Source organism: Synchiropus splendidus, chromosome 1, assembly GCF_027744825.2.
Source record: "Synchiropus splendidus isolate RoL2022-P1 chromosome 1, RoL_Sspl_1.0, whole genome shotgun sequence".
Taxonomy (NCBI): Eukaryota; Metazoa; Chordata; class Actinopteri; order Syngnathiformes; family Callionymidae; genus Synchiropus; species Synchiropus splendidus.
In genome coordinates this window covers 31600328-31626499 of record NC_071334.1, presented here as the reverse complement: position 1 = coordinate 31626499, position 26172 = coordinate 31600328, and the positions used below count along the sequence as shown (strand labels likewise).

The window sequence follows — 26172 nt, the reverse complement described above, 5'->3', positions numbered from 1 at the left end:
AAACACATTGCATCGTCTTTGGTGCCTAAAAAGCAGATTTATCTGCTACTAATATAATAATAATAATAATAACAATAATAATAATCATAATAATAATCATAATAATAATCATAATAATAATAATAATGTATTATGGAATAAAAATTGCCAAAAAAAAAACCCTACTTAATACTCTTATTTATTGTCATGTTAATTTATTATAAACAATAAAGATGATGATTTAATCGTGTTTATCACGTCTAAAATACTATTTCAGAAGCAAGTATATCACACATTTACATAAAAAAACGCTAGCTTATCATGTTTAAAATACTATTTCAGAAGCAAGTATATACCATGTTTCCATAAAAAAACGCTAGAATGAAAATTCAAACATAATACTTAAAATAAAATAGAATAAAAATAAAGGAATAAGCAAAAAAGTAATGCACACACAGGAAAATATAACTCATAGAAGCAGTAATGCTTTAAAGTGTTTTATTTTAAACCCAATTCGGAATTATTATCACATAATCCTGACCAACATTTTTTTTTCTTTTAATCCCTCCATACAAAAAAGGACTCACGGCATGTTTTATTCAAATAGCTGCATTTTGTTCACAAAACTTAATTATTGAATCAATTAGCGCAGCTCAAATTTCCCCAACATAATCATTTTCCTTTTTATGATAATTTTCATGATCATAAAAAGGAAAAAAATCTAAAAAGAGACTAGACAAAATGTGGCATATACATTGGGTATAGGCAACATTTAACATTGCATTCAAGATATGGCGTCAAAATAATTTACTAAATAGGAATTAAATACACAATATAAAAAGAGGTTGAATGTAACGTAACAAAAAAGTTTGCGCAAGATAATTGTTGCAAAACTATTCATGTAACCACCTGAGATTTGTGTAATTCCAGTATAAATATATGATTTCTGTAACATCAACATCAGCTGTAAATCATTCAACCACACACACATTCATTTGCACCCTCACATGGATGTCAGATGATGGTTCCAAGTAAAAAAATATTTAGTGCACTTGTGATTCAGCTCTCAACAGTATTGTAACACCTTTTGGTACACTCGCTAGGTAGGGCATGTTCAATTTGATCAAAACTCTAAAGTTCCAGTATTTGCTTCTTGCCAGCTTCTTCTTCTTCTTCTCCTTCACCCTGCAATGACCTGTCTGAGCACCTCATCATAACTAACAAACCGCTGTCTCCTTTTCCGTGGTCTCCAGCTGGTCTGTGTTGACTTTCTCAGCACTGTCCAGGACGTTTTCAGCGGCAGTCTCAATGTCAGTTGCTTGTACATCATGTGTGTCAGCAGCCTTTTTCTTACAGAGAAATCCCTTTTTCGCTGGCTTCACTAGACCCAGGAACAGAGCGCTCACTGCCATTCCAGCCGCACAGGAGTAGAAGGCCGATCCATAGTTGTGGGTCACATCCACCAACACGCCTGGAAGAGAAAACATGCAGGTTAAAACAAATTTCAAGACTCAACTTAACAATTCAGTACTTCAGTTGCTCCACCGACTGAGTCACGCTGAAGTTGGAATCGGTTCACAACGCTCTGTGACATAAGCAGACCTCAAAACATCTAGCATCAAATGTACCTCAGTGACAAAGAGTGGAGATTAAAGCAGGGTATGAACTCCACAGGAAAGGAATTTGTCAAACTAAAACAAACACACTGGAAAAGTCCTCTGCTCTATACTCAGACATGCCACGGCATTTGAAAATAAGCCTTCACAATGCAGTCTCTCCTGAAATTTGTTGTTTTTTCACGTTCTATAGGCAGATTTTTTCACTTATTTCTCTAAACTTTTACCTTGAAATAAGTCAAATAATCTGCCAATAGAACCAGAAAGTAAATGTCTTTAAGACATTGTCTTCAAATAAGTCCCTCCAACTTGCTGATATGTCATTTATAAGATGAATTTATCTTAAATCAAGTGGCATGACATATTTTGACTAAAAATAAGCCTAAAGAATGCGCTTAACTCAGCCGTGACTTCTTTCCGAGCTTGGACGTCTAACTTCCGAGGTAACTGGGACGCAGCTTAAGTCCTGAGTGAACTGTTGGTAGCACCTGGGTTAGCCTTGACAAAAATGCTCCGGGTTAAGGTCCAGGATGCGACCAGAAGACATGGACCAAAGTCTGGGCTTGGTTTTTGATGGCCAAGATCAATTGTGTACAGTGGATGAAACAAATATTTAATGTCAGTATGACTTTGTAGCCCTAAACAAAAGCACCAGTCTGACTTTCATTTTTGATGGGCTACAGCTCTGTATTTTGCTTTCTGGTTTCAAAACTCAAATGGCTGCAGCCTTCACAGACTGAGTCCCCACGTGTTTACTTTTTGCTGAATTCAGAGTGCGCACTTACCTCCGAGCGGGGGTCCGGCCAGCCCAGCAAAACTGTGTATGAACACATAGACCCCAGCAGCAGATGACATCCTCTCAATTCCCACCACGTCATCCTCAGCCAGCATGGGGATGTGGGTACAGGCCAGCGTCCCCATGAAGAATCCATAAACCCCACAGCACACAGCCAGCCCATAAAACTCAGTCACCAAGGTGAATCCCACCAAATCCACCATCATTGTGAGGACACACGCCAGCAGGACCAGTAGCTTCCTGGTCTGCAGCTTCCGTCGACTCAGGATCCATCCGATTGAGAAACGGCCGAGGATTTCGGCCACTGCCATGATGGAGAGCATGTAGGTGGCGCGGTCCCGCTCCACGCCTCGACTGACGCTCAGCTCAATGATGTAGAGTGGGGGGGCAAAGAAGCCCAGGGTGGCAAAGAGTCCGAAAAGGGAGTACAGGATGAAGCTGGTCTCTCGCAGGATGGAAAAGTCTAGAAGCTTAAAGTTCTTCTTCTTTTCCTCGACTTGCTTTTCCGTATTGCTCGGCCTCTCAATTTCCACCACCTCAGCGCCTGCATGTTTCTCATTCGTCTTTAGAGGAGACTCTTTTTCAAGTAAACTGTTCTCCTCCAGGGTTCCGTCGGCTGTTTCTCTCAGTGTTTGAGTCTCAGAAGTGATCACAGAACCATTCGCTGATTCATATTCACCCTTCTTTTCAGAACAGTCCACGCCACTGGAATCCATTTTCTCCTCATTGTTGGGTGAACTCAGAGTTTCCAGTTCCTTTGAACACTCGCTGCTGTTGACCTTTGGTTTGATCACTATCGGACGGAGGAGAGCTCCACAGATGATAATCGTGCTTTGCAGAGCACCGACCACTGCCAGAGTACGTCGCCATCCAAGCTGCAGCTTCAGCGCAGAGAAGGCTGAAAAGATAAAGTTCATATTTTAGAGAGAATCTCAACTCAACAAACAAGTAGCACATTAATGTACTGTACATATCCAGTTGAGGGTGTCGGAACTGTGGGCATTCAGTCTCTCAGAGGTAGCTAACAGCTCACAGAGCAAGCTAACATGCTCTGCTTCAATATGAATATAATTTCACTTTCACGCTGAGACAAACATAAAAAGGCAGCCAAAATCAAAGCAATTCAAACATAAGGGTTTCGTGCTAATGAACGCGTTAGACAGCCTAAATAAATATCCACTATTTCATAAGTGTCTCCTCGGATCCTGTTGCTCCTCCTCAGTAATCGGTAATCAAATCCCGCATGCTAATAGTGTAGCGTCACATTAAAATAGAACTGGGAATGTTGGGCATTTCAAAGCTGTAACATGCTAAAGTTAGCAAAATGGCTGCTCCGTCCACGTTGAATGACCGATTGGGACTAGACAGAACTACAAAAATGGGGGCTGAGCCGTGGCTGTGAGAACCTTTCGGTTCCAGTGGATCACAGTGGAGTCCGCGAGCAGCTCAGCTTACAGCGTGCGTGCGTCACCAATCCCGTGATTCTTTCCGGGTCACATGGACGTCAGGCCTTGATGTCGAACAGATCAACGTTTTGTGCACTTATTTTTAGAACTACATTTTTCAGGACTGGATTCACATGGTTCTTTTACGCTCGCACCATCAGTTAAGGTGATGTTCAATCCCCCTAAGCCTGTAGATAACTATCACATCATGGGATACTCTTTGTGGTCCCCTTTATGTCTGCAGACGTCTGAGATGGTGGTTTCAATGACCTTACTGGAGTGAAGGAGGAGGCCTGTGTGATACTATCAAAGCCATCATGTGACTTATTTGTGTTTCATTCTTTGGTTCTCTCTTGCTGTTAGACACCTCCTATTCAGGTTGGTTACTGAGTCAGTCTGGTTACTTGTTTTCATGAAGTAATAAAACAAAAACGAAACACAGATTTTTTTATTTTGTATAAAATTCACAAGAACTGCTTAAAGTTCTAAAGTGTGGCTTGAACACCAGTCGCCCAAGATGACTGTTGCACCGATGGTCCAGGGAATGGTGTCGCATGCATACGTATCGTCTCTAGTAATACATTTGTACAACTATACAAATATATATATACTATATATATAAATATATGTCTTTGTTATCTCGTGCTGCATATCACTTGTGCAAAGAAGACTTTGGGCTTGGTGTGTTGGAGCGTGGCTGTGCTAAACATTAAGCATGTTAAAGTTGATATTCTCCATAATGTGAGTCATTATTGAAGCCCAACAACTTTTTTAAGGCAAGCAAAAGCTTTCTAAGGCATTCGATGAAAAGCATGGTTCCACTGGGGCTCGAACCCAGGACCTTCTGCGTGTAAAGCAGACGTGATGACCGCTACACTATGGAACCAGATGCATTCTGCTGATGTTTCTCCTGGACGGGTTCTTCACCCTGGATGCTAAACCTGTTGAGCAACTTCACCTTCAAACATTGCAACATGCTGTTGGGCTTGTCCAAATATTTTCTAACCTTCTCCATTTTTTAGCATCCCCACAGAGGTGTTCAAACACGGCACGCTCGCTTACCTGGTGCCAGAGCAAACATGGAGAGCGACTCGCCAGTGGAGGCCACAGCCGTGACCAAAGACCGTCGCTGAGTGAAATAATGCGACAGGATGGTCACGGTGGGGAGGAAGGTCAGGCAGTAGCCCAGTCCTGCAGCACAAAAGATGGGTGGTGAACAGCGTCCAAAAGAGATGGAGTCATGTGACAGACAGGTGAAGCAGACCTGCAACTAAACCATAGGTGATGTACATTTGGTTGACGGAGGTGGTGAAGCTGGTGGCAATTGTGCCTGAGGAGATGAGGAGCCCGCCGAGCATCACGACAATCTGGAACCCAAGACGGTTTGTCATCACTGAAGACAGCGGACCTGAGATGGCAGAATGGACTCAGTCATGATCTAGGTCACGGTGACCGCAGATTCCAGTTCCACCTTCTCACCGTTAAACGTCATGACGAACACACATATGGAAACGATCCAGGACACTCGGCTGTTGCTCTCCCCAAACTCTTCCATGAGATCCTTGAAGAAGATTCCGAAGCTCTTGATGGTGCCGTAGGTGAAGACCTCCACTAGGAAAAAGGACACCGCGACCACCCATCCCCAACCTCCATCAGGGGCCGCAGTGTAAACATTCGGCCCCAGGCAGCGAGGGGTCTTCAGTCCACACAGGGCCATGATCGCTTTGTTCAGAAACATCAGACAGGCAAATGGTTACCTTCACATAAGTGTTCAAGGAGCATCATCCCTCTGCTCCTTGTATTTTACAGACCAGTGTTTGACCTATCAATGTTATCTGGGACTCTGGGAGGGTCAACCTTCAAAACCCAAAAGTTACAGTTATTTGATCCAGTTATCTTTAGCAAACACAGTTTCAGAGGACAGAACTCGACTCATGTTTCCTGTACTTGGAGAGAGTTCATGGTCAACAAAAATATGACATTTTTCTTTATTAAGATTAGTAACTGCAACAGCCACACTGGACTGTGTGATATGTCAACAATGTAGGCACAAAGAGTGACGGGAACTTTATAATAAATGTGAATTATTTTCTTCATCCCTGCAAATAAATTAATGGTTCCACTGGGGCTTGAACCCAGGACCTTCTGCGTGTAAAGCAGATGTGATGACCACTACACTATGGAACCAGACATGGAGGAGGAAACCTCATTTTAACAGAGAATGTTACACAGTTTAAAGTCATTTAAATCCCAAAACGTACTCAACAATGCACTTCAGACAGCACATACCTCCACTCATTTCCATCAAAATTGTATCCAACATTATTGCCCCACAATTGTTGCACTCATTTGGGCGCAAATTCCATCACTGTATGGTGACGAATTTGTGAAACACAATCAACCAAACAACCCATACTGTACGTTTCAGAAGTTCTATTTTTGCTTTCAGTGTTTGATGACAAGTTCACCAGACGCCAACAGTCCTTTGGTCCAGTCTCAGACACTGATGTCTCATTTGTGGAGCCCACAAAGTCTTGACGTCTAGACGCAACAGTTGGCTGCTAATATCTACTGGAGGAGTCAGACTGGTTTTTCTTGGCCCTAGTTGGATGGTGTGTATGTGCTGGGGTAGGTCATAGGTGAGACCCGTACCATCCTGCTTACGTTTGTCTGTAAAAGCGCAGGAAAACAGCGAGAGCTCGGATAAAGAAGAGCCCGGTGGGATACCCCCCACTACTCTGACCGTCCAGCGCGACCCACTGCTGCTCCACATATGGCCGGAGCCATGTGGAGCCCTGGAAACGTTCCCAGCGCGGCACTCGAGGTCGTCATAGAGAGCGGGACTGCATGATAGTAGCCGCGGTTTAATTGACAAATATAAAGCATTGAGATTTCGGATGGGCGGGGGTAGGGGAGGTCATGCGGCTGACGCAACGGCTCTGATGGTCGGACAGCGTGACCGCCGGCCGCCGCTGACTCGCTCTCCGTAAGTACTACTACGCGAGCCGCAACTCTAGCGCCAAAAGTTGTGCCAGACTAAACATAGGTTTATGAGATACAATATGTCGACGTGAAGTTGGTTTCTCACCTGTGTGTCGCGAGTGTCTGTTCCAGCAGTAGCTTGCTCCTGTTGCTGCCAGACGGGTCGCAGTAACGAACCAGCGAATTGATCCAGCAGATAGAGTCCAAAACACACGCGCACACACAGTCGCACGAGTACACGTCCTAACACACACATTCAAAACAAACTCACGCTCGGTTGAGACAAGGACACATTCATCAACAGCTCCTCCCGAACCCAAGGAGAACGATGGGTTTAACAGATCTGGTTACAACCAGTTTAGTGCATATAGGCAGCGACATGTGGCTATTGTGTGTGGGGGGCTTGTAGATATGGCCTCGTGGGGACCAATTCGTGACAAAACACTATCCTCGTGGGGACCTGTTGCCGGCCCCCACGGGCCCAAATCTCAATTTGAGGATGAAGACTTCAAAATAAGGAGGTGATTAAAATTAGTTTCAGTTTGGTTCAGAGTCCTGATTAAGGTGAGCCATGTGTTTTGGAGGGTTAAGTTCACGGTGAGAGGCTGGGGAAAGGGTTATGGCAACGAGAGACCTCACAATGTACCCACAGGGTCAGCAATACAAACACGTGTGTGTGTGTGCAGGACAGAGGTGAGATACCGGCAGTTTATCTTATGTTGCCCTTACGCTTTATAATAATAATAAGTCTTATAGAATTAGAATAAAAGAATATTGTTATTTATTCAATGTTTTGAATGTAAGTTATTAATCATTTTTTAAACCTATCAGAAGTTTGGACACATAAAATTCAGTGTTTTTTCTACATTGCTAGATATAAACCGAGGACATGAACTATATGAAGCAGGATATATGGAATTGTGTAGCAAAGTAAATAAAGTTTAATAACTAAAAATATAGTCCATGTTTTAAATGGCTCAAAGGAGCCTCCATTTGCTTTGTTGTCTGTGCTATGAATCCTTGGCCTTCTTCTCCTTTTGGAAAAGCATGTCAGGTTACCACCTCCTGAAGCTCATCGCGAGAAAGGCAAGCGTGTCCAAAGCACTAATCAAGCCAAAGGGTGGCTGTTCTGAAGGATCTAAAATATAAAACATATTGTGAGTAGTATCGTGTGATCTGCAATGTAAATAGTCATGAAATCATGACAATAAAGCAGATCTATTCAACAAGAAGGGCTGTCCAAACTGTGGACTGGTAGGGTACTGTGTATTTTATTATGTACCATATGATGGAAAAATATGAATCGGGCTATTGGGTCCTTATTTGAGCTCCTTAGGAAAGGCGACCGTATAACTGTGAAAACAGAAACTTTCACAACATAATAAGACACCAAAGAATAGACCTGTTCATTTCTGTGTGTTCTCTGTTCTGTATTGCTGACTAGAGAGGAGAAGGCAGACGTGGTGGGGGACTATGTGAGAAGGGTCTGCAGTGATGTAGCTTGCCATTTTCCTGTCTCTTTTGGAAGTCCTGGATGGAGTGCATGTTGGTGCACTGTTGTCCCAACAGTTTGTTGCAGGAACAAGGTTGCTAAAGTCCACCCTTATCCTCACAGTGCGTGTGTTTCGCTCCAGATGCTCCGTGTTGCACCAGAGAGGCTGTTTGTCGACCTGGATGATGGTGGAGCTGAAGTCCATCCTTATATACTGTCGTCCTCTAGCAGTCGAGATGTTGTACCCCACGGTTGACTGTGTCATGTCTATAGCAGTGTTTCGTATATGTATTGGTGTTGAACACAATTTTGTGACCTACCTCATTGACTGGAGAGAAGTTGTGATGACAATGTCTGCGAGTGCGTAGTGAGTGAGTTGACTCTTCAGAGCTTTGGCCAGAACAATTTTCAGGCCATTTGTGTTGGAACCTCACAGCAGGTCTGCAGTATAAGTGCCCTCTGCTATTTATTTTTAGGATGGAAAATGGCCGAGGTCTTCGGTTCACTACTTCTCTCCGGGATTCTGCTCTGTGGCTTTCTTGTGCACATGCGGTCAGTCTGGGTCGCTGATCCCAGTAAGAAACCCAACTTCATCATCATCCTGGCAGATGATATTGGATGGGGTGACCTGGATGCAAATCAGCCTGGGAGAAGTGCAGGCAATACTCCAAATCTTGATCTCATGGCCCGGCAAGGACTGAGGTAGAGATCCATTCATTCTCTGTCAGACGAAGGTATTTATCTATCGCTATGTTTCATTCCAGACTGACGGATTTCCATGCTCCAGCTTCCACCTGTTCACCGTCACGTGCTGCCATCCTGACTGGACGCTACGGCCTGAGGAATGGTGTCACCCATAACTTCGCCGTGGGCTCAGTGGCGGGTTTACCTCTGTCTGAGGTCACTTTGCCTCAGCTGTTGCAGAAGGCTGGCTACTTCACTGCTATGGTTGGGAAGTGGCACCTGGGTCACGCCGAACAGTATGGCCCAACAAAACGTGGTAGGTGGACTGCACAGTGAGTACAGTCATGCGTCTCAGAAAGCATCCGCTCTTTATAAACAAATGAACCACGTTGAAAAATAACATTTGTTGTTGATTTTGGCACTCTGCGATGTCAAGGCAAGTCAGCATTCCTTCTATGTTTGGATTTCCGGACAGGTTTTGATTACTACTTGGGTGTTCCTTACAGTAACGACATGGGCTGTAGTGATGTTCCAGGATTTGATCTGCCACAGTGCCCTGCGTGTGACTCACTGGGGCCCAAAGTCATCAGGTTTGGCTACTTCTTAAGCAGCTATTCTTGTTGTCTGATGGGTGTCGGTGGCTGACGAAAAAGCCCTAGTAGGTCACAGAATGTCTGGCATTGTTGTCTCAACTGGCATGTGGAAATCCAAGTGACTTATAAGTGAATATATCGGATTCTTGAACTCAGTCACTAAAGGGGGCAAAATAAAATTATAAATAAAAATGTGTCGCAATTAATTGATAATAAAAATATAGTCCGTACTTAGTTAGATTGGACCGCAAGTCAAAAGTAAGTATAGTGTGCTTTGTAAGTAAAGTAAGCTGATTTATCAACACTGTTTAACAGATTAAAGAGACATGAAGGTTGCTACAGCCAAGTTGGTCTTCCACTATTTGAAAACAACAGTGTTGTGGAGCAGCCGCTCGATCTCTGGACCCTGACGGAGAAGTACAAGTCTGCTGCCCTCAGCATGATCCAAAAAGCAAGGTACACCTCGTGAACTGCTGTGTAAGAGCGCATTTGAATGGACTGGGTTTGGCTTTTAAAGATTTTAATCCACTTATTTTGGTATAAAAATGCGTGTCTGTGCATGAGAGTGGACAGTTGGGGGTGCGGGCTGCTGTGTGCAGCTGTCGGTGAAAGAAACGCTCCTTGTAATGCTGTGCGTGCTTTTTCTCTCACTCAAATTCTCATCTGTGTAGACAACAAGGTCAGCCCTATCTGCTCTACATAGCCTTAGCCCACATGCATGTGCCCTTGGCTCCTCCACTGCGCCCCGATACCAGCTCCGATGGCAGCATTGGGGTCTACAGTGCCAGCCTTCGAGAGATGGATGCTGTTGTCGGAGCCGTGAAGCGAGCCTCTGATGATACTGACGGCAACACTCTCATCTGGTTCACAGGTGAGTCGGCTGGATTGATGACATCACTGTTACAACTCGCTTACCTTCCTGTCTGACACTGTTCTGTTCTAATGCAGGTGACAATGGTCCGTGGGAGCAGAAGTGTCAGTACGCAGGGAGTGCTGGACCCTTCCAGGGAAGGTGGCAGCAGAGCAGAGGTATGATGAGCTGTCTCAGCATTTCAGCTACAGCGAATGATTCATGCCAGTCTTTCATTTGTAAGGCGGGGGTTCCGCCAAGCGGACGACATGGGAAGGAGGTCACAGAGTGCCAACAGTGGCCTACTGGCCCGGGGCCATACAAGCCAACTCCACCAGCTCTGCCCTTCTCAGGTGACGCCTCCATATGCTGCTCTAACCCTCACCCTCCAAGGCCTTAGTAAGAGCTGTTTGACTCTCACAGTGGCATGGACATCTTCACCACTCTGCTGGCGCTAGCTGGTGTAGCTCCACCTTCAGACAGACGCTATGATGGCATAGATGCGTCAGACATTCTCCTTCATGGTGCACAGACTGGCCGTAAGGTACTGCTAAACTGAAAATAAATAGGAAATAAGACTGGTCTTATTGTTTTGATGTCTTTTCTACTTCTATTGCAGTCACTGTTCCATCCAAACAGTGGAGCTGCTGGGAGGTATGGTGACCTGCAGGCTGCTCGAGCTGGCAGGTACAAGGCATTCTACATTACCGGTAAGCTCCCGAACAAAGATGGGTGATGCCTCTGTGAGGGGCTGTCTAATAAATGAGGAAAAAATGTTTATTTTGTTTGTTTGTTTGTGTTGTTTTAACCATATAATTTAAAGGAATACAAAATACAGCAAAATATTTTTTTCCAATAATGTGCAAAAACTGATTTAAAATACATGTTTAAAGGTTATATACATGTTAAAATGAGAAATAATCTCAAAAAATGAAATGAAGAAATGAAGATGAATCGATCTAAATATTACCTATTATTATTAGTCAGCATAAATATATGTATGTACAACTTCTAACTATATTTTTAATAGAAATATAAGTGAGAATCAAGGTAACTACTGTATATAAAGTATATAAATGTATAAAATCCAAATGGGAATGAAATTTTAGAAACTAAAATGGGAAATAAGTCCTTGTAAAAATACATTTAAATGGGTTGTATTTTTTTTTGTAGTGAATAAATTAAAACATGATGTAATTCTAACATCATAAATATCCATGCTTGATAGAGTAGCATTAATTTACTAAGACTTAAAGACGTGTGTTGATTCTACTTCTGTTTGAACCTTTGAAGTGGCCTGGTCGACCCTGTGATTCAAGGCCTGCTTGGTATTTGTGTGTCTGTGTTGTTTGTCTTTCAAGGTCAACGCCTGGGCTTTGTTTGGGTCTCGTTCCTTTGATAACAAGCTGATATGTCAACGTAGGAGTGTCGCAGCACAAGCCCAAACTAACTCTTGACACACTTTATTTCAGGGGGCGCTAAGAGCTGTGGTGGGATAACTGGAAGGCAAGAGTTCCATGATCCTCCTCTGATCTTTGATCTTGAACGGGACCAGGCTGAGGAAAAGCCCCTGGAGGTCGGGACCCTTGAATATAAGGCTGCAGTGAAGAAGATCACACGACTGAGGGAGGAGTTGTTGTGGGACATTGCTACAGACAAGTCCGTATCTGTGGCAGACTACACCACTAACGCATCGTCTGTACCCTGCTGTGACCTCACATTACCCGTCTGTCGCTGCCACCCACTTGTCTGACGGCAGAAGGGCGGAGAGGGGTGAAAGAGGAGTGCACGAGTAAAGGTGTCTTATATAGGTGTTGGTTTATTCATGTGCCTGTGAGGTCAGTGACCAGATCCAGCAGGCCACAAACAAACAGAGCAAAGAGCAACACGAGGGAAGCTGGAGGTCCGAGAGGGGCTGTTGGTCCGATTAAAACATAGCCAGCATTGTAGAGCTTTGTTCATTAACTTGTCATTGATGACTCGTCTGAATCCAAACCAAATAGTGTCAGCGTGTAACTCAACTAAATAACCCACTCGCGTCCATTTTCAGCTTTAATGATGTTACAGTTCAGCATCTTACAGCTCAACTCGTCCCAACAGCGCCACCCTTTGGCAAGTAAAAGTGTTACTGTAGCTGCTATAACAGTACTATACAGAGTACATGTAATATAGTAAAAATAATAATGACGCAGTACACATGGAAACTTTTTCTAAAGTACAACAAAGTAAAAAGGTACCAACATATTCAGCATTCAAATTGTAAATGCAGACATAATAAACATGTCCATTGAGATTCTCGGATCTATAGTTTTCTCTTGTTCAGCTCAAACATCAAGCGCTTCACATTTAGCTGCTGCACTGAGACTCCAGAATTGTTATCAGGTGACATGTGACTCTGCAACTGCTTGGTCTCCATAATTAGCATCTTCAAGTCTTCAAATATGTACTGCGTTGTTCTGATCTCACACTTGCAGAGAGGTCGTTCCTTGAGAGAAATGCCCGTGTAGTCCGTCACGTCCTTTGTTTTACCTGCAGTTACGTAGACATTAACTTCATCAGCGATTAGATTGGAGGAGTTAACATAATCCACCTAGTGTCAACAGTGCACAGTAAAAGCAGACTGACACTGTGTCATTGAGATTTACAGACTCAGGAAAGTGTTCTAGTTGTGTGTTTAGTGTTGGATAATAGAGTTTTATCTTCATAGATGAAAAAGTCTTTAAGAAAAGAGCAGGATGAAGGACAGAGTCTAGAATGTAACATCCTAGTTGGATTTGACATAAAGATCAGCAGATGCAGGTACAAGGGATGACACAATGCCGTTTTCCATTCTCTCTCGTTCACTCCGGGCTGACGGGAGGAAATTCATTCTCGTCGTCCAGGCAGACGGGACCTTCCGCCAACTCGTGCTCTGGGATCACATCTCCTTTGTGGGCTCCTCCATCCTCAGAGTAGCCTAAAATAACAAGTGTATTTACGCTCTTCTGTCAAAGCTTATATTCAAAACACAAAGAACCACATAGTCTCCGGCCTGAGAAATGTTTGGGCCACGTAAGAACGCCTCCCAGTGGACTACACTGACAAATACAACATCGAACAGAAGAGGGAAACTCGACTAATAAAAAGCAACTCTGTTATCCCTTAATAACCCTTTGCTGATGAATCAATGCTTAATCCAACCGGTTTCTGTAAGGCGTTTTGTTCTAAACTGTTCTTTTGTACCTGTGAGTGTGGCTGCGGAGAGCGGGCTGGAAGGGAGAGCCACAGTGGCGGCGTACGACTGTCCAACCGTTGGTGGCGCCACTTCGTCTGGTTTCTCGTCTTCTTTCGTCTCCACTGTCTCGTCACCCGAGTCAAACAACCTTCAGAGTTGACATTTCATTGTCAGAGAGTTCCGTCGCTTATAGATATTGGCTGCTTTTAAGAGAAGCACATCCAAGTTTTAGGTGATACACACGCGTGTTTTTGGACCAGGACACACTCGCCACCATCCTGTGGGTCCACATTATAGATGTACAGATTCCCATCAGAGGAGGCTACGAGGAGTCGAGGCAGCTTCTGGACCCTGACGACCCAAAACACAATTCGGGTTAAACAACGAATGAAACCAGCCAGAATGACTTCACTCACGTGGTCAGGGCACAGATGTTCTTCAGGCCATAGGTGTTAAGTCGTACAGTGGCGAAGGCTCTGTCTTGATGCATCATGTCTGACACCTGAGCAGGCAGGTAAGTGCTGGCAGCCGTGAACATTTTGCCCACATACGCTGACCAAGTGGGAGACTCCTCTTCCTGGCTTCTGGAAATTCAAATCGATATACCTTTTACACATGTGAGAAAAGATGCCTATTGTTGGGGGCCTCTTTACCCCACAAATTTAAGCCTCAATTTGAGAATGAAAATGTCAAATAACTGGGTCATTATAATAGCTTTAACTTAGGTTCAGAGTCCGGGTAAATGCTGTGCCATTTGTTTCCGATGGTTAGGTTTAGGGTGAGAGGCTGGGGAAAGGGTTATGGCAATGAGAGCCCCCCACAAGGGTAGAGCTACAAACGTGTATGTGTGTACCTGGGGCTGTGCTGCTCTAGTTTGAAGATGTGGACCGTTTCCGTGTTGCTGGACGCACACAGGAACTGTGCGTCTGCACTGAAGGACAGGGAACTGATGCTGACATATCTGCAGGACAGAAACAGCTTGAGTTAGTAAGTGTGACTCAAATGAAAACAGGGAGCAAATTTAAACAGAAATTAATTACAAATGAATGTGTTTGTAAAATGGATTTTTGCTCGAGAGGTTTATAGTGTGCTGACAAACTGAAAATCTGTATGACCGAACTATGTTGACTTCTATGGATATAGAATACATTACATTGCCTTAATTTAGGAACTTGTAAAATATTGACGACAAGTTTCAGTATTACCAGTTTTCGCATGGCAAATTATTCAAATAAAATGTGCTGAAGGAGTTTCATGTTTGCAGAAGCCGTAGGCTTGGTTGAAGTGAAAATGAATCTCAAGAAATGCTGTTCGTACTGAAAGTATGTATTATTGGATATGTCTAAGAACAAGTAAACATTAATTTATGAACGTAAAATTCAATTAATTTTTATTTCTTACAAAAATCATGAGAACCATGGTGGGTTAAAAAAGGTTTCTATGAAAATCCAAATGGGAATGGATATGAAATGAGAAAAGGACAAACATGAATGCAGTCTTAATTTTTAAAAAACCAAGTGAACCAATTAAATGAAATATAATAAAACAAAAATATGTCAACCACTTTCAATTTTCATCATGAGGCACAGGCAGCGGGCCACATGAGGCCCCTGTGTTGCACTTTGCCAAGGTCTGCTTTCATATCATTTTCATCAATGAATGATCTCTGATATTTCCCAGTGTCATTTGAATGGTAACTCATGAACAAAGCGTGGACCTTTTCATTCCTCTCCGGAACTCAAAGAGTCTCTGTCCCTCTGGAATGCTGAAGACTCTGATAACAGTCCCCTGTTGAGACAGAGTTAGCAAGCACAGCCAGTGTTAGCAACAGTTAGAGTGGCCTGATATTTGAGGGACATCTGTATCTCCTACTTTCTCTGACGCGCTGGCAAGTTTGGAGCCAGAAGCGTTGAACGTGAGGGCGGCCAGGGGACTGTCATGGGCTTGGATCAACGTGACGCTACTCTAAAGGAACAAACACATGACTCAGCTGTGTGTTAGCATGATGCGTGTCACAGACTCACCAGGTTGTTGGCATCGTAGACTGTGATCTCTCCGATGGTGGCGCTGCCTGGGTACGCCAGGTAGGAATTGCTATGGTTGACAGAGAGCGCACAGAGGCCTAGGAGGCAGATTATTTGTTGATCATTTCGAAGCGCTTGCTAGCCGAAGACAAACACCAGTCTGTTAACAAGAGTTGGGTGTACCTGTGGGGTTGGTGGGTGTGTTGAGCAGGGTCTTCAGTAGCTTCATGTCCTTGATATTATGGATGTAAATGGACTCCTCCAAGCAGACCACCAGTCGCTGATCAAATCATTACATTACGGTTAAGGTACATCATGACTTTGTTTTAAAAACTAACCGGATTAATTGTGTAACAATTAAGATTTTTTTATAGCAATTCAAGTTACTACTACTTTTTCCCTGGAGAGCATTATCGACCACAACGTAAGAGGAATATAGTTGTAGAAGAATTACACTCTTCAAAACACGCCTTCATATATCTCAACATCCGAAAGTTTTCCTTTGGGTGAAACTCACGTTATTCTTTGACTCTCATGAGGCAGGTGTGTGAAACTATAAAACTGATGATGTGAGTGTTGTTTTGCTCTAGGTCAGTTTCAAGTGTCTGTTCTGATGAATCATCATGAGGTAAATGACTTAGGGATGCACAAATACTGGTATCGGGTACTCTGGCCACCCATACTGCGAAACCGCACTTTACAGCAGCCTGCTATTTTTGAATGTCAGTTTATGACGATTTCTGTTAGCACTGCAGTGAAACCTGTGACTGTCACCCATGTACAAGAAAAACATACTGAGGAATGGTCAAATAACAAGACAAAAAATATGGATAAAAGTAAATCTAAGTAACTATGTGTAATGGCGCAAGGACTTGGTTTCTTTGCAAGTACTCTTACAATACTTTAAAATAAACTTGTAAACAACATCATCCGAAATATATTAAACATTGAGAACAAATGCATCAACAGATGACACAGTAGAGAAATGGGAAAGAGAATTAACCATCCAAATACGCTCTAACAGCTGACTAAATACTGTATGTGGAGTACCCGCCATACATCCACAGACTCATGAGCATGGTGAGAATTCTCGAGGAAATAAAAATAAAGAGCAATTGAAAAAAGACAGCTTTGCAACGTTAGCATAAATAAGCCAAGACAGGTGGCAATCACTCACACATCTTCTGGAAATATTCTTTTTAAATGATACAAAAAGAATGAAAGAGTATATTGAATTATGCCCTTCATCGAACCCTGGACTGATTTTATCTTTTCAAAATTTCTCAAAAGGTACTGCATAAAGATCAGTACTTGTTTAAAAACATCCCCATGGCAAGTAAAAAAGCCGTCACAAGAAAATGGGAGAAATGCGACAAACTTCCCATTTACATACATCTTACATTATTTTATTTTGTTCCATCCTTCTGTTTATTGTTCTTCACAACGTTAAAAATGGAAACTGTTTAAGCGACAAAAATGTTTTTATTTCATTCAGTTATTCCTTAATTTTATATTAATTGTACTATTTAACTGTACTTGTAATGTTTGTCTTTTTTTTGTAGTTGTTGACAAGTAAAGAAATAACCTGGAATGGGTGACATGGATTAATTTAGTTGTGAAGGGCTTCTCTCTTTTTTGTCCTTTGGCGACCTAATCTGGTGTCGTAAATAATAAGAGAAGACAGCGTTCTACTCCAGCAACCAGAACTTAAAAGAACACACTGAGCGTGTTGTGACCTCACCTGTCGGTTGAGTCTGACCGAGAGAATATTGTTGGTGTAACTGTAGTTGCAAATCTCGGTGCCTTTCTTGAAGTGATACACGTTCATTCTCCTGGGCATGGAGAGGCTAACCACCACCACCAGACTGCTGGAGAACAGCCGCTCCACGATGCACACATCTGGACACTCCACTGAGGGAGACAAGAGAGTGGCTTTTGTGAAACCCAAGCAGTGAAAACTGCGTCATGGCATAGGGCTTGGTGTATTTTACAGGATGCAAATGATGGTGTTATACCTCCTTCATGGATGCAATCCAACTTGTCCACAGCAGTGACTGAGAAGAGCCGGTAGCCTGTCTGGGTGCCCACTGAGAGAGAACTGCAGTGACAGACGGATGGAAAAGCTTGATCAAATCAATATACTGTATCACATTGGTTTATTTATTTATTTTTCCCGTGACAGTATCATTATCTGACTTAAATAAAACTAAAGATGCATACAATTTAAGAAGGAAGGACAAGGTCAGGAAGACCAGGGTTTGGTGACCTGCCAATCTCCCCACGGCAAGACACAATGAGTGGCTTAAACAGGGGGAAACATCAGGATCTTTGTATGTCCAGCTGCTGAAGGCGGCAAATAATTAACTTTTGCACTAATCCCTTTATCTGCAGACAAATGCATGTGTAAAAACGGGTGAGTAAACTGGTGAGTGGGTATAGTACTGTAATAATACCATGATATGAATTCATGAAAGTTGATTCTCCATTCCTCAAACAATTTGGAATATACTTTTCAAACAGCGGGTCGAAATATTCCAGAGGAGAACTTAGGAGAGCTTGTAAAAAACAGATAAAGTAAACGTGTGAATCCAGACGTTGTCATTACATAAAGAAAATGTTTTCAAAGTAAGTGACTGGACGTCTAACAAAGGTCGATTAGACTGACTCATGATAGATCAGGCCTTTATCATGTACAGGCCCAGACCTCTACCGAGCCATGCCTGTGTTTTTTTTTATTTTAAATGAGAACAAATAAAGAGCAGGGCAATGATGCAACATCCAGGTACATGGAAGCGATTGAGTTCAACTGGGCCCCGGCTGTGCTACAGTAGGTCGCTTACGTGGTGTCCTGGTTAAACGAGGCGCAGATGAAGCCTCGGTGCACTCCCGGACCCTCGGGTTCGGGCGGAGGCTCCATCGGGCCCGTCGATTTCCCTTTCTTCCTGGGGAGAGGAAGTCAGAGGCTTTGGGCCCGCGTCGATCCCAGCTGGAACCCGCGTCCCCTCCTCTGCCGCCGGACTCCAAACGCCACGCTCGCAGTCTTCAGAGAGAGGAATGTCCGGACGGGCTGGCTGGAGCGGTACACATTCGTAACCAACGGCTTTATCCCGGATAAAAAGGCGGAAGGGAGAGGAATTATGATCGCAGCAATGCCAGCCGCTCTACAGCAGCAGCGGAGCGGCGTAGTTATTATAGCGTTATTAACTTCTCATACAGAAAAACAAAAACAGCTGATGGGTGCATGCGTCACAGTGAGGGCGGCTCTGATTGGCTGGTTAGAGCCTACTGTGATCGACTGTCGCTTGTTTTAATTGGACAAGCTGCCAAATACTATTCTATGGTTGGTTAGAAAACGTGTCACTTGCAAACAGGTACATCCGCCTGAATTGGAAGTGATGATTGGGTGAATCAACTTTCGCGAGGATGATTTTGTGCTTTGTTCTTCAAACGTCATTATAATGGTTGGTACCACTAACTTTTGTTTTCTTGTCCATCACCTTGAACCCAGACATTTGAGGCCTTTGCTTCTCAAAATACACAACAAGTATGCGATTGTATATTGTTGTCACTAAGCGCACAGACTATCTGTCAATACGTGCTGCAAGACTTCCACTGAATGCCATGTCAATTGCAAACTCTTATAGCCTGCCCTTTACATGTTCTTCATTTACACGTTGGTTGCATGTTTCCCCTCGACTTTTTCCAGTCCTGTAATGATGGATCTCATTCAACATTGTTTATAGAAATCAACTATTACTAATATCAACTATACTAATATTGTATATAAAAGTATTTACTAAAAATATATATTTATCGTAAAATGTCAGAATCTTTAACCAATGCCTATACCCTTCCCAGAGAAAAAGTCGTCTTCAAAATGCCCCAGGATGATTTTAGACATCTGGAATGTGCTCCTGCTGTGTGTTTGTTTTGGGAATATAGGCCAAAAGCAACGCTGGGATCCCCAGTTATTTGCCCAAAGCAATTATTATTATGCTTTCTTTATTGAAAGAAGAACAAGAAGACGTGGAGACCGCGGGTCAGGTTAGTTAAATGCTGCCCATTCGTTCCATTGGCGGTGAGGTGGAGCAACTTGTGTGAACTTCTATGAATCGATTTCCTCCTCACTTGTGAACTATTTCTTTGACGTCACGATTTCCGTGTGGCCCCTTTAACGTTGCCAGGGGTTACGAGCTCACATGTCAGAACGAGGAGGATTGACGTCAGTGACGGCTCCTGATTGGTCCTCAGCTGTATCCGGTGGGGCAGCGGTCCAGGGCTCGGATCGAAGAGAGGAGGATCTGCTAACGGTTCGCCCAGGCAAAGATCATCCATCCCGAGTCACCGTCGACTGGCTCGGTGGAGTTTTACTTTTTTTTATTGTGAGTATTTGCCTGCTCATTCTCAGCTCGTGGCAAGCCTGACCTCCGGTGAAAAAGCGTTTTCTCCGTCTCTCGTTTGTTTATGATAGAGCTCAAGATGGCGTCAGTGCAAGAAGGCTTTGCCTTTGCACGAAGCTAACCAGCTGTGCACCCAACTAAACACACCAGTCACTGTATTTAAAGTCAGTTTTGTACAGCGAGACGCACAGTCCATTTGTTTGGGGATTGTGTTGTAACGTATCTAGGCGTCTATTGTGCACTGAAAGACTGCGGTCATCCGCGCTATCCTAAAGCCTCTGACCTAGACCGCGTAAATGACAGGACATTGGCTTGCTGCTTTGATTGACTCAACTAACACCGCTATTAGCTACCGTTTGACTTCCCGTTTTCTTATCATCGCTTTGTCTTATTCAGGTCGGTTCCTGTCCGTTATAATGTTTTTTTTTTCTACCCCCTGATGATTATGTGCCGGAGGACGCTACAGTTGTACATTTGCTGGTTCCAACTTGCATAGCAACCAAGAAAGAAGAAAGGTTTTTTATTTATTTATTACAGTGTCATTACGCTAGAAGTGAGAAACTTGCGTCCGACGGTTTTTTTTTTGCATCGTGTCCCAGCGGATTCGGCAATGTTTGGCAAATTGCACCATGAGAAAAAGTAGAGTAGTAGTAGAATATGTTTAATGCGACTAAATGGGTACGTTGTATTGTATGAAGACAATTAAAATAAGTGTTAACTTAAATAAATAAATAAAGTGCTCCTCCATCTTGATTTTGAGTTGTATAGACATTTGGGAAGACTTGGTTTATATCATGTTGCTTACAGAATGGGCCGCCTTTCTCCGGCGTCACATTTAGTAATGCTTTGGTCACGTTGGTTGATCAGGTGATGTGATCAGAGCTTTCTCACAATCTCTATGTTGCCCATAAACAAAGAGGCCTTAAGCAAGGGGAGTCTTTTAGTGCGTGCTTTTGGCCCCTCAAACAGTGGATTGATTCACTGCCGCCTCCACTTTGATATGGAAATATTCCCCTCTGCCCACATTAGTGTTGTTTTCCTCATCCTGGTTGAAACTTTAAATTTTTTTTTTTTCTGTGAGCCTGCCTCAGCTTGTGGTCTGACAAAAGTGTGGTCACATCATGTGACTTGCTTTCACTCCTACCACTAGTAAACAACAATGTCCTCAGATGGACTACAATGTTATGAACAAGCTGATAGATGTTGTTTGTATGAAGATCTGATGGAACTTATGTCTGCTCTTCTGTCTGTCGCCAGTGTGAACAGGTCGTAGAAGAGGGTAGAAGTTTTCATCATGGCATCTGGGAGCACGAGCAGTGAAGAGGAGCGGAGCCTGCGGGAGTGTGAGCAGTATGTGCAGAAGCACAACATTCAACAGCTGTTAAAGGACTGCATCGTCCAGCTGTGCACCTCCAGGCCAGAGAGGCCTATGGCTTTTCTTCGCGAGTACTTCGAGAGGCTGGAGAAGGTGGGCCATTTGATGAAGGCTGGTCACATGTGCACCTGCAAATACTCCTTATGTACCATCAAGTGAAAATGTTCGATCGTAAGCCATAATACCATTTGTGTCAGTCAACTTAATTTTGTATTATATTGTAATTTTGTTTCAAAATTCACCTCCCTGCTTATGTTTAGTCATACAAGCTAACCTGCTGGAATAAGTCAAGTTAAAATTGAGACACTCAATTCAGTGTGTGACAATTCAGAATGTGGAAGACAACCATTTCCAGTCAAGAATGTGATGAAGAATAACTTGAAGTGGATCAATGTGACCAGGGCGAATGCACAAGATTCTGAAAGACCGAGAACAAGAATCTCTTCTCACGTTTCTATTCCTTTTGTGAAGGGCTATTATCGCATTGCTACAGGGAGATTGTATTGTCAGAGTAATCGAGCTTTGTGCTCATGTGACTGCTGTTGTAATGCTCTATATCAGGGGTGGACAAAGTGTGGCCTGGGGGCCCAATGCGGCCCTTCGCCTGTATTTGTGCAGCTCTCCTATGAAATGAAATGAATTAAACGAGAATAATGTAAAATCATATAACATTTCAAGCGTTTTACCTTGTTTTATATTATCTACATTATAAAAGTAGTGTAAAATGGTCAGACATTTGGTGTGTAATCTGATGAGGTTTTGGACATCTTTTTTTACTCACTGTTTATATTATGCTGAAATAATGAATTAATAATGAAACATTTTTTGTTGTTTTTTCGTAGGAGGAAGCTAAGCAGATTCTGAATCAGCAAAAAGCGAGCAGTTCCCGCTCAGATTCCCGTGATGAGGAGGTCTCTCCACCTATGAATCCGGTGGTCAAGGGTCGTCGGCGGAGGGGAGCCTTCAGTGCTGAGGTCTATACAGAGGAGGATGCAGCCTCGTATGTCAGAAAGGTACACTGATATTTGGCACAATACATCAGACTTCTAACATGAAGTGCAGTGCTTTCTCCTGAAACTCATGTTTACTGTTTTCCCAGGTCATTCCCAAGGACTACAAAACGATGGCCGCCTTGGCCAAAGCTATTGAAAAGAACGTGCTTTTCTCTCACCTGGATGACAATGAGAGGAGGTAACTGCCTTTCATTGCCGTCTTCATTTGTCTTTGTCATGCAATCAAATTCACTCCCAAATTTCTCTTGCAGTGACATCTTTGACGCCATGTTCCCAGTCACTTACATTGCTGGAGAAACAGTTATTTTGCAGGGTATTGTTTCTTCTCCTGTGTTCTGATCACGTTCCGTTGAAAATAGTCTGATGGTATGTTTTTGTTTTCCTGCAGGTGATGAAGGAGACAATTTCTATGTGATTGACCAGGGGGAGATGGATGTAAGTTGGTACTGGCTTGTGTTCAATCTCTGATCCACAGAAGAACACTTGAAAATGTTCTAGATCAATGGAGCATCTCAAACTTCTTTGGAACGTTGTCACATTTGTTCAGATTCCTTAGGTTTTTCTTGTAAGAAAGTTACTGACAGAGTGAGTCTCATATGCGTGTATTGTGTTCATATTTTATTCTTTAAGATCATGATAAACAGTATGATGCTGCTTCTCTATTTGCGTTCACCTTTGCATCGTTCTTGAAGTTTTGTGTTCTAGTGTGCATCCAGCCATTCTCGGCGATGTTTGAAGCATTCCTTCAAAGGTGTTTGTTTTCGACAGGTATATGTAAACAATGAATGGGTGACCAGCATTGGTGAGGGCGGCAGTTTTGGAGAGTTGGCACTGATCTACGGCACCCCAAGGGCTGCAACAGTCCGGGCCAAAACCAATGTCAAGTTGTGGGGCATTGACAGAGACAGCTACAGAAGAATACTGATGGTGCGGAGAAGTCAGATTATAATGATTTATGTTTGTGTGATGTGCTTTATGGTTCAGCTTGTTTTGTGCTAATAAGAATGTTTGTTTTTAGGGGAGCACTTTAAGAAAAAGGAAGATGTACGAAGAATTCCTCCGAAAAGTGTCTATTTTAGGTTTGTTTTGTTTCATTTTCTTCTGTTAAACTATGAAGCACTTATTTGTTCATGTTTAAATCCAAAAATATTTATGATAAATTTGAGGATATGTCATGAGTGCACGTATTAACTGTGTTGCCCTCTCCTAGAATCTCTCGACAAATGGGAGCGCCTAACTGTGGCCGACGCTCTGGAGCCTGTCCAGTTTGAGGACGGACAGAAGATAGTTGTTCAGGGAGAGCCTGGCGACGAGTTCTTCATCATCCTGGAGGTAAAGCTTTTGTCTTTAATTGCGCTCCATTACTGGCACAGGATCAGAATCAGTGCTGTGTGAACATCTTGGTCTGTTGATGCTGTCCAGGGCTCTGCAGCTGTGTTGCAGCGTCGCTCTGAGAACGAGGAGTTTGTAGAAGTGGGAAGATTAGGCCCGTCTGACTACTTTGGTACAAATCTTTTCCAGCCGCTGCTATTGGTGCGTCTATTGTTTGCTCATGAAATTCTTGTGCGTTTCTCAGGTGAGATTGCGCTGCTGATGAACCGTCCCCGTGCTGCAACGGTGGTCGCCCGTGGACCTCTGAAGTGCGTGAAGCTGGACCGGCCCCGCTTTGAGCGCGTTCTGGGTCCCTGTTCAGACATTCTTAAACGAAACATCCAGCAGTACAACAGCTTTGTGTCGCTGTCGGTCTGAAGCAGCCTCATCTCTGCTCGTCCCCTCCTCTTAGACCCAGGGTCCACCAATGCAAATTTTTTTTTCACCACTTCTTCTGTCGGGCTTTTTTTTTATTCTCGTCTCCTTCTAGTTCTACACAAGCACACTTTGTTTTGGTGCAGCAACCTGTCACACCGGGGTGACGGCCTGGTGTTCACCAGCGCTTCTAGCAGCTGCTCTACGCTTCCTTGTAGGCACAGTGAAATCATCTAACCTTTGTTGACATGTATTCGCTGGTTACACTTGCTTTTTGAAGTCAACACACAAGTAAGATTGTTGATCTGAGAATCATCTGGGTCTTGAACTACTATGATAGGACAATCAAACTTTACATGGCGCTTTTAGGGAATTTGTTTCAGAAAATGTTTTTGACTTCATCGTCGTTGAGCAGAACCTTGAGTGTGTTGGACAAAAGACGACTGGCACACATGTCTCTGAGTGAACTCATGTGCTCTGTTCAGTATTTTATGTTAACTTGTTTGTCGGAGCAGGTTTGGAAGATTTCTCAATTGAAAGTGCAGTTGCAAGGCGAGTGCCAAATGCCGGTTATTGTCCAAGTTGCAAAGCGTGTCTCCGGCCCCCTTCACCCAAACTGAAAGTAGTCATCTACTTATTCACCTATTGAGAGTATAAGAACTGCCTTTTCTATTTTGAGCAGAAAGGAAAGAGACTTGAATTTCAGTATTCAGAGTTAAATTCAATAATATGTATATCTACATACACCAAATAGCTTTGTCACTCCTCTGCTACAGTTTGTAAACATGATATAATACTGCAGTTATTGTTATCGCAGACTAAATGAAGAGCTTATTGTTTGGACTGAAGAGGAGAGTAAGATGTCTGCTTGTCTTTTGTAAACACTTATTTTTCCATAAATTCTATTTTAGGTGTCCAGTGCCACAAAGTGAATAAATGCTTCTTCTTGTCAACCGACAAAAAAGTATGTAACTGTGTAATTGTATAACGTCATGGATATTTTTGGAAATAATTTGGGGTGGGGGGATATCGGGGTTTAAAAACAACAAGAAGATTCAGGAAGTGTTTATGTTGAAAGTATCACAGGAACTCTGACTGACAGAGAAAGCAGGTATTTATTTAAAACTAGTGTCATTGCTTCTGCCTACCGAAAAGATGGCTGTCTTTTCTCCAGAGTGGCTTGTGATATGTTTCTCTATGCTTATTTGGCATGATTTTCTTCAGCAACCAGTGGTCCGATATGAATGAAAGCGTGCTTTGAAAATAACTGCCTGCAGCTGCGAGCAGAAGCCGGAATTCTGTCATTCTTTGGTTTGTTACACCTGTGCTCAACGGCTCCTTTTTGTTTTGTATTTAAATCCAATTTGTGTTGACATATGGATTAAAATATCGTCATCATTTTTCTATTATGTCTCCCAATGATACAATTGTGTACTGTTAAAATGGAGAACATTTTATTGTTTGGGTGGGAGGATTGCAGATTGCAGGGTAGTTGAGTTCCAATGTTTTTTTTGTTTTTTTTAATGGACGGTAGTGATTATGTTTTGCTACAAATAATCTTTTGTGTATAATTTTAATATTTTATAGACTTTGCTGCACCTTGAGTTGAGTTTTATGATTTGATTTGTTCCTGGACAAAGCGGCAGACTGACTTTTGAACAAAGTTTTGTTTTGTGAATAGCACCATCTTCGTTGGTTTTAGTCCATTTATTTTTAGCCTCACTGTAATCGTCCCAGTTTGCCTTAGCTTAACTATCTTGGGCTTTCAGTAGTCGTCAGTATCTCCTGCGAGCCCGACCTTGGGTGAGTTGGTTAGATCTGTAGCGGTCAGCGCTACAGGTCAATAGAGGACCATTCTTTTTTCTATTCTGCCCTGTATTCAGTGACCTCCTATATGTGCAAAAGATGTTTATCCTTTTGGTATAGATTGTTCCAGATGGCAGTTTAAGCAATAAAAAAATAA

General features: G+C 43.0%; 4 protein-coding genes and 2 non-coding genes across 6 annotated transcripts; 2 read left to right on the top strand and 4 right to left on the bottom strand.

The window, feature by feature from the left end:
- Window positions 1–493: 493 nt before the first annotated feature.
- On the bottom strand, window positions 494–7124 carry LOC128756407 (monocarboxylate transporter 7-like). The gene is made up of 6 exons (XM_053860906.1): window positions 6925–7124; window positions 5316–5558; window positions 5101–5244; window positions 4899–5027; window positions 2381–3289; window positions 494–1450 (listed from the first exon to the last, which is right to left on the bottom strand). Exons 2-6 carry the CDS (start codon window positions 5551–5553, stop codon window positions 1197–1199), a joined length of 1674 nt encoding a protein of 557 aa, XP_053716881.1. The 5' UTR covers window positions 5554–5558; window positions 6925–7124; the 3' UTR covers window positions 494–1196.
- Window positions 4650–4722, bottom strand: trnav-uac (transfer RNA valine (anticodon UAC)). The gene has a single exon. It is a non-coding gene; the product is annotated as a tRNA-Val (tRNA).
- Window positions 5951–6023, bottom strand: trnav-uac (transfer RNA valine (anticodon UAC)). Its single transcript has one exon. It is a non-coding gene; the product is annotated as a tRNA-Val (tRNA).
- Window positions 6749–14796, top strand: LOC128756413 (arylsulfatase G-like). Its single transcript, XM_053860920.1, has 11 exons — window positions 6749–6822; window positions 8787–9012; window positions 9075–9310; window positions 9470–9584; window positions 9903–10043; window positions 10259–10458; window positions 10536–10616; window positions 10682–10790; window positions 10861–10981; window positions 11057–11147; window positions 11910–14796. Exons 2-11 carry the CDS (start codon window positions 8795–8797, stop codon window positions 12188–12190), a joined length of 1593 nt encoding a protein of 530 aa, XP_053716895.1. The 5' UTR covers window positions 6749–6822; window positions 8787–8794; the 3' UTR covers window positions 12191–14796.
- On the bottom strand, window positions 12477–18925 carry LOC128756420 (WD repeat domain phosphoinositide-interacting protein 1-like). Its single transcript, XM_053860933.1, has 12 exons — window positions 18516–18925; window positions 17691–17773; window positions 17417–17586; window positions 15859–15955; window positions 15676–15773; window positions 15524–15616; window positions 15369–15439; window positions 14505–14612; window positions 14068–14235; window positions 13895–14002; window positions 13660–13799; window positions 12477–13393 (listed from the first exon to the last, which is right to left on the bottom strand). Exons 1-12 carry the CDS (start codon window positions 18590–18592, stop codon window positions 13278–13280), a joined length of 1329 nt encoding a protein of 442 aa, XP_053716908.1. The 5' UTR covers window positions 18593–18925; the 3' UTR covers window positions 12477–13277.
- Window positions 18557–26172, top strand: prkar1ab (protein kinase, cAMP-dependent, regulatory, type I, alpha (tissue specific extinguisher 1) b). The gene is made up of 11 exons (XM_053860945.1): window positions 18557–20057; window positions 21333–21543; window positions 22293–22463; window positions 22550–22641; window positions 22715–22776; window positions 22852–22898; window positions 23232–23390; window positions 23482–23542; window positions 23674–23795; window positions 23886–23967; window positions 24040–26172. Exons 2-11 carry the CDS (start codon window positions 21370–21372, stop codon window positions 24210–24212), a joined length of 1143 nt encoding a protein of 380 aa, XP_053716920.1. The 5' UTR covers window positions 18557–20057; window positions 21333–21369; the 3' UTR covers window positions 24213–26172.

What these genes read in the sequence shown, in the direction of transcription:
- LOC128756420 (XM_053860933.1), bottom strand. Translation starts at nt 18,592, where the DNA reads ATGGAGCCTCCGCCCGAACCCGAGGGTCCGGGAGTGCACCGAGGCTTC. An exon ending in TCGTTTAACCAGGACACCAC is followed by an intron (nt 17,774 to 18,515) that starts GTAAGCGACCTA and finishes CTGTCACTGCAG; the next exon opens with TTCTCTCTCAGTGGGCACCC. An exon ending in CTCCGCAGCCACACTCACAG is followed by an intron (nt 13,394 to 13,659) that starts GTACAAAAGAAC and finishes TTGTTATTTTAG; the next exon opens with GCTACTCTGAGGATGGAGGA.
- prkar1ab (XM_053860945.1), top strand. Translation starts at nt 21,370, where the DNA reads ATGGCATCTGGGAGCACGAGCAGTGAAGAGGAGCGGAGCCTGCGGGAG. An exon ending in CAGCCTCGTATGTCAGAAAG is followed by an intron (nt 22,464 to 22,549) that starts GTACACTGATAT and finishes CTGTTTTCCCAG; the next exon opens with GTCATTCCCAAGGACTACAA. An exon ending in GCTACAGAAGAATACTGATG is followed by an intron (nt 23,391 to 23,481) that starts GTGCGGAGAAGT and finishes GTTTGTTTTTAG; the next exon opens with GGGAGCACTTTAAGAAAAAG.
- LOC128756413 (XM_053860920.1), top strand. Translation starts at nt 8,795, where the DNA reads ATGGCCGAGGTCTTCGGTTCACTACTTCTCTCCGGGATTCTGCTCTGT. An exon ending in ATGGCCCGGCAAGGACTGAG is followed by an intron (nt 9,013 to 9,074) that starts GTAGAGATCCAT and finishes GTTTCATTCCAG; the next exon opens with ACTGACGGATTTCCATGCTC. An exon ending in CACTCTCATCTGGTTCACAG is followed by an intron (nt 10,459 to 10,535) that starts GTGAGTCGGCTG and finishes GTTCTAATGCAG; the next exon opens with GTGACAATGGTCCGTGGGAG.
- LOC128756407 (XM_053860906.1), bottom strand. Translation starts at nt 5,553, where the DNA reads ATGGCCCTGTGTGGACTGAAGACCCCTCGCTGCCTGGGGCCGAATGTT. An exon ending in GTTCGTCATGACGTTTAACG is followed by an intron (nt 5,245 to 5,315) that starts GTGAGAAGGTGG and finishes CTGCCATCTCAG; the next exon opens with GTCCGCTGTCTTCAGTGATG. An exon ending in CACCTATGGTTTAGTTGCAG is followed by an intron (nt 5,028 to 5,100) that starts GTCTGCTTCACC and finishes TTTGTGCTGCAG; the next exon opens with GACTGGGCTACTGCCTGACC.